Genomic DNA, 7,078 nt, shown 5'->3' with positions numbered 1-7,078 from the left:
AACCTCCAACTCTCGGGCGATTCTCCTGCCGCAGTAGCTGGGATTACAGTCACACACCACCATGCCCAGCTAATTTTTGTATTTTTAGTAGAGATGGGGTTTCACCATGTTTGCCGGGATAGTCTTGGTCTCTGGACCTCGTGATCTGCCTGCCTTAGCCCCTAAAGTGCTGGGATTACAGACATGAGCCACCACGCCCTGCTGAAGTGCTGATTTTTCTATGTGTCACGTCCTTAGGTCATGAAGAAGTGGATGCCTCTGGGCAAAATGAGAGTGAAAGCCTGCCTGGGTGGGGGGCCCATGCCTGTAACCCCAGCACTTTAGGGGCTAAGGCAGGCATATTGCTAAAGCCCAGGAGTTCACGACCAGCCTGGGCAACATAGCAAAACCTTAGCTCTACAGAAAATACAAAAATTAGCCAGGTGTGCACCTGTAGTCCCAGCTACTCGAGAGGCTGGGGTGGGAGGATGACTTGAACCCAGGAGGTCAAGGCTGCAGTGAGCTGTGATCGCACCACTGTATTCCAGCCTGGGCAACAGAGCAAAACTCTGTCTTCCCCCTGCCCCCAAAAAATGTGTAGGAGAAGATGTTACCTGTAATGTATGTCTTTGACCAGGAAGACAAAAACGAGTGGGAGGTGGTGGGAAGCCGTGGCTGCATGCTCACCTGTGCCCTGTTTTACTGTCCTACTTTGGCCCTACTTCAAAACTGTTTCTTTTGTGAAGAAATCAATTATCTTCACCACTTCTTGTCTCCTAAGTATTAGTGAAGTCTGGTATGGGGAATGAACTACCCTCAGGCCTCTGGAAGGGATGGAGCAGGTGGGAGCCTGACTGTGACCAGCTGCACAGGACCCTTTGGTGGTAACTTACCAGTTCCCTGCCTGAGCTCCTGGAGGCTTTGCCGAACACTCTTACTAGTCGTTTTTGGAAACTGCCATTTAGAACTTGGTCCTTGACATCAGTCCTTTAGGGAGAGAACCGCATCTTACTGTAATTGAAGAGTGGCACTGTGTCTTTGAGTATGCTTTTAAAATGCTTTCTAAGGCTCCACACTAAATAGTCTAAAATTGAAATATTTCAAGACCTTCTTAAAATGAAGCATATGTAACTTCAGGCTTAATTTCTCAGATATATGTAGGAAAAAATATATTTATAAAATCTGGAAATTTGCCGTAAATATTATTACTCCCTCCCCCATCCCCCGCCACCAAGCAAACAAATCTGTGATCACAAATGCCCCCAAGTTGCGGGCATTCTCAGAATAGCAGCATTAATAGTGACTGTAAATTCTTGTTTCCTGTCTAACAAAGTTAATCAGATGGCTTCCCTTTCAGCCTTTGCATGAAATAGATGTGACTATTTACTTAACTCCTGGTTGGAAATAAGAGCCCATTGTCTAAATTATGTCAGCACAGTTCCTGGTGGCACAAGAATATTAAACACCTTAGTGTGACATCCCACATTAATGAGTCAGCTATAGGGAACTTTCCTAGAAGGATGGAAAAGATCACAACCCATTTTCATGTCCTGGGAGGCTTCATTCAATCTCACGGTATTTGAAAGTGAACAGCCTTCGCGGGGGCAGGGGGTGACACTTTACATGTGCTGGGCCACCAGTTCCTCCTCCCTGCTCCTCCACTACTGCGTGACCTTTCCTTCTCCTCCTCATTCCCAGTGCTTCTGCCTTAAAATCTTTGCTGCTTTATAGTAGTAGGGGGAGAGCAGGGCAGGTGAAATGCCTGCCTTCTTCTGGAACTTTGTGGAGACAGGCGGAGTCACATTTACCTGTGGACGGTGGTGGCCCCCAAAGGTGGTTGGATGACATTGACAGTGTGCCTGCCGCTTGCAACCCCGCCAGGACCTCCACACTCAGTGCCTCCTGGAGTCCCTGTGGGAATGTCCGGGAGGTGATGGAGCTGGTGGGACGTAAACCCACGTCTCTATTCCAAAACTCATGCTTTGTTTTCATTTTAGAAGAGGAAAACTTTTAAATAGTTTTTTTTTTTTTTTTTTTAAAGCCTCTCTTCTTCCTAATTGTTTGTAAAACAGAAGTTTGGGCAAGTGCTTCACAGGAAAATAGGGACAAGATCATTTTCTGTCCTGGAATTCACAGTGGTGCCTGTGTGTACTTTAGAGCTGAGTATGCACATACTGTGGGCACACACTTATTTTCTGAAGGAGGTGATCTAAATGGATTGGGGACCACTGCTCTGAGCCCCAGTTGCCTCATCTGTGGAGTGAGTGCTGCTACTCAGCTCCCGGGATTGTTCTGTGGCTCTGGCCTGTCAGTCTCTGTGCAGGTGTTAGACCACGCTGATGCAGACCAGTAGCTCATGTCAGTGTGGGGACTCCCGATGCTACTTCCAGTGATTTATTTACATGTGCTCTTGTGTCATCCCAGGTGTAGATATGCACATTCTCTAACAGCAGGATATTTGTTTTTCATTGATGAGGTCATTCATTCCGAATGAATAGTAATAGAGGTGATTTTGAACTTCTTAGATTGCAGAAGTGGCAGTAACAGTAAACAAGACCTTTATCTGAACATGAAAGTAGCCTTTTCCCCAGGAAGGAATTAAACTTCCTTGTAATAACCTGTTTGGGTAATTGTAAATAGCTTTATAAGTTATTAATAGAAGTACAAGAATGACTAGTTTATCATGACTTGTTTGTGTATGATACATGAAGTAGAATTCATACAATACAAGCACTTTCGAAATTTAAATTTTTCAGGATTTAAAAATTTTAAATGTTTAAGTATATATGACACTACATAGTATGTTTCAGTTTTGGAAGTGATTCGCTGCTATTGAAATTCTAATTGTCCTTATTTTATTCTTTTTAGGGAATACCTTGGCAAGCAGCTCCAATCCGAGCAGCCGCAGACTGCTGCTGCCCGAAGCTGAACCTGCCCTTTGGCCTTGCCCTCACCTCCGCCTCCATGCAGCACCAGGAGTGGGAGCACCAGTGTTTAGAGTCACGAGTGAATACTGTTTGATTTTACTTGTAATTTCCTCTGTTACGTGGCTTTTCCCAATGCTAATTTCCCGCAAACAAACAAACAAAAAAGTGTTTGCCTGTTAAGTTGTATAAAAGTGGATGATTCTGTATCTAAGGAAAATATTACTGTTACATATACTGCTTACAATTTCTGTATTTATTGTTCTCTGGAAATAAAAATAGTCATTAAAGGATTCTCACTCCAAACATGGCCTCTCTTTTTACTTGGACTTTGAACAAAAGTCAGTCACCTGTTGTTTCTTTTCAAACCAAATTGGGAGAATTGTTACAAAGTAGTGAATGGCAAATAAATGTTTTGACATCTATCAATCTGTGTCTCTATTATCCATCCCTCTGTTCATCTATCTATATGTCATCTATGTATCTACACACACACACACACACACACACACACACAACATGACACTGTGGTTCAAAAGATTTGCTTTTGCAGTTCAGTGAAAAGTTTTAGCATTAGATTTGTTTATTTTCATACTTTTATCCTTGGTTTTTAGTGCCTTAAGTTTGTTTTGCCTTAATACATTTTAGTTTAAGCGTTGCCAATAGGTATTTTATTATTCTCTTCCCTTTTATTTCTAGAACCACAGCCCTTTAGTGGGACACACATGGCATGCAGGCTCCCTGTGAGACTTTAGTTTTTTGACCCCATCAGCTGATCTCTCATTTTTCATTCATTTTCATGTTATTTTCACTTACTATTCCTAGCAATTCTATGAATGTTGAGTAAATGTGGTAAGGCTATTAAAACATTTATTCTAGTAATTTTTTTCTCCTTTGGAACGACACTTATAGAATCCATCTACTGTTTAAGAATCAAAGGTTGTTTCATTTTCAACATAGAAATCCTGTGGGAGAAGTTAGTTAAAATGATGGATAAATTAGTCTGTGGTTCATATGACTCGAATGATTTTCCTTAAAGGGGTTTATATTTGCCAGAATAGAAGTAGTCTGGTCAAACCAATTTTTTTTTTTACTAAAAGTTTAAAATTTTAAAAATTGCTTATACGTAGTTCTTTTTACTTTTGGAAATGTGGAAAATCACTAAATAGAGCTTTTTTTCATAGTAATTACAGATTCTACATTAGCAAAAGATCATTTTTCATGTTAATATATTAATGCTCTGTAAAATTATTAGGATTTTAAGATAATTTCTAGAAGTCCTAGTAACCAGAGACACAGCCATCTTCAGAATTTCATAAGAATACATCGATTATTTGGTGTCATAGTTTCCGATTTAAGTTTCATTTTGCACAACTCTATAGTTCTAAAGTAGAAATCAGTGACAGTCATTCTTGTGGAAATTATTAGAGCTTTAGTTCCTAAGTGCTTTTATACATGGGAAGCAATACTCCCATGTAATCATGCTTTAATTATCTCGTATATTAAAATTACGTACCTTGAGGCACCTTTTTTCCTCCTTAAACCTTTACACTCAGCTTATAGAGCATGTAACAATTATGAAAGTCACTTTCATTTTTCCCTATCAATGCTTTTGATTAATACTCAGTGCTTAAGCCCTCAAACTATAATACCACCTACATGTTCAAACTGCAAATACCTAATGGAGTAGACTTACAAATATGACAAACCAAATTTTAGAAATTGCTTATAAATCTAATACAGGTAACTCTAGGGATATAGGTAGTAAAAATACTGTTAAGCATTTTTTTTTTTTAACAGTCTCACTCTGTTGCCCAGGCTGGAGTGCAGTGGTGCGATCTCAGCTCACTGCAACCTCCGCCTCCCGGGTTCAGGCAATTCTGCCTCAGCCTCCCAAGTACCTGGGACTACAGGTGCGTGCTACCATGCCCAACTAATTTTTGTATTTTTTAGTAGAGACAGGGTTTCACCATGTTGGCCAGGGTGGTCTTGATCTCTTGACCTTGTGATCCACCCGCCTCGGCCTCCCAAAGTGCTGGGATTACAGGCGTGAGCCACCGTGCTCTGTTACAACATTTTTAAGCATCCTTAAAACAGCCTAAACAAAGAGCCCAGTTATTACAAAATGTGTTATTACACCTGTATAAACACAGTTTACACAATATGATCAGTATGATAGGATTGTTGAATTTTATTTTCTCTGTACTTATGTTTACATTTTCCTTGGTCTCATACGCCCTCACCTAAGCAAGACCAGGACTGGGCATTTCAGGCCAGCCACAGTTAATGTTGAGTAGAACTGTTATGGATCACAGAACTGGGGGTGACACTTTGTGGTGACCATGTGAGGCTGCCACAGGGGCTAAACAACAAACCTTGAGACTAGCAGTCTTAGGACTTGTGTGTGACAATGGATGCTGGTGGGGTACATTTCTTTTTGTGCTCAGTCCCCACCCCCACCCCCCGTTTTTTTGTCAGTTGAGTTATTAAAATCCATGCTCTTCAACTGGGTTCGGGTCTGTTACCTACATGTCTCTGTTTTGCAACCCTGTGTATGAGGGAGCTTTCTAAGCTTTTGGATATAGCTCATGTCAGTGATATATACAACACTGAGTTACGTGTTGTAGGCCTTCTCCAATAGAAGGCAATTTCTCCCCTTTCTAGCTTCAAATCCTGTTGTGTCTCATTGACCCTCCGAGGTCTGATGTCAATTTGTCAGGAATAATTTCACTGAAAGTCAAAAAACACTGGGAAAAAGAACTTAGCCTAGAGTTGGATTGTTTCATTGGATTTTTTGTCGACATCATAATAGGTTATACAAAATTTAACAGAAACCAAACCAATTGCTAAAATATCCAATCTGAGCAGGTATACATAGTAATTATATATATATATATATATTTTATTATACTTTTGGTTCTGGGGTACACGTGCAGATCATGCAGAATTGTTGCATAGGTACATACATGGCAATGTGGTTTGCTGCCTCCATCCCCCTGTCACCTACATCTGGCATTTCTCCCCATGTTATCCCTCCCCAACCTCCCTACCCCAACTGTCCCTTCCCTAGTCGCCCCCAACAAACGCCACTCTGTGATGCTCCCCTCCCTGTGGCCATGTGTTCACATTGTTCAACATCTGCCTATGAGTGAGAACATGCGGTGTTTGATTTTCTGTTCTTGTGTCAGTTTCCTGAGAATGGTGGTTTCCAGATTCATCCGTGTCCCTACAAAGGACACGAACTCATCGTTTTTGATGGCTGCATAGTATTCCATGGTGTATATGTGCCACATTTTCCTTGTGCAGTCTATCATTGATGGACATTTGGGTTGGTTCCAGGTCTTTGCTATTGTAAACATTGCTGTAATGAACATATGTGTGCATGTGTCTTTATAATACAACAATTTATAATCCTTTGGATATATACCCAGTAATGGGATTGCTAGATCAAATGGAATTTCTACTTTTAGGTCCTTGAGGAATCACCACATGTCTTCCACAATGGTTGAACTAATTTACACTCCCACCAACAGTGTAAAAGTGTTCCTATTTCTCCACATCCTCTCCAGCATCTGTTGTCTCCAGATTTTTTAATGAATGCCATTCTAACTGGCGTGAGATGTTATCTCAATGTGGTTTTGATTTGCATTTCTCCAATGACCAGTGATGAGGAGCATTTTTTCATATGTTTGTTGGCCTCATATATGTCTTCTTTTGTAAAATGCCTGTTCATATTCTTTGCTCACTTTTTAATGGGTCTCATAAAATGATTTGGGAAGGATTCCTTCTTTTGGGGTTGTTTGGAATAGTTTCAGAAGGAGTGGTACCAGCTCCTCTTCGTATGTCTGGTAGAATTCGGCTGTGAACTCATCTGGGCCTGGGCTTTTTTGGTTGGTAGGCTATTAATTCTGCCTCAACTTCAGCCCTTGTTATTGGTCTGTTCAAGGTTTCAACTTCTTCCTGGTTTAGGCTTAGGAGGGTGCAAGTGTCCAGGAATTTACCCATTTCTTCCAGGTTTACTGGTTTATGTGCATAGAGCTGTTTGTAGTAATCTCTGATGGTAGTTTGTATTTCTGTGGAATCTGTGGTGATATGCCCTTTATCATTTTTCATTGCATCTATTTGATTCTTCTCTCTTTTCTTTTTTATTAATCTGGCTAGCAGCCTGTCTATTT

The 7,078-nt window shown here is 40.9% G+C and overlaps 1 protein-coding gene across 3 annotated transcripts in view; it reads left to right on the top strand.

The window, feature by feature from the left end:
• ATP6V1H (ATPase H+ transporting V1 subunit H) overlaps positions 1-3,209 on the top strand; it is a 94,260-nt gene extending 91,051 nt beyond the window's left edge. For all 3 annotated transcript variants that reach the window (XM_017531784.2, XM_017531783.2, XM_037739708.1), the window contains one exon: positions 2,848-3,209. In XM_017531784.2, coding sequence (XP_017387273.1) covers positions 2,848-2,908 — 61 coding nt within the window. In that variant the 3' untranslated portion in view covers positions 2,909-3,209. The remainder of the gene's footprint in view (positions 1-2,847) is intronic.
• The last annotated feature ends 3,869 nt before the right edge of the window (positions 3,210-7,078 follow it).

This window comes from Cebus imitator, unplaced genomic scaffold (assembly GCF_001604975.1).
Source record: "Cebus imitator isolate Cc_AM_T3 unplaced genomic scaffold, Cebus_imitator-1.0 Scaffold73, whole genome shotgun sequence".
NCBI classification, from domain to species: domain Eukaryota; kingdom Metazoa; phylum Chordata; class Mammalia; order Primates; family Cebidae; genus Cebus; species Cebus imitator.
The sequence above is the reverse complement of the archived record's forward strand: the minus strand, read 5'-3'. Positions and strand labels throughout refer to the sequence as shown.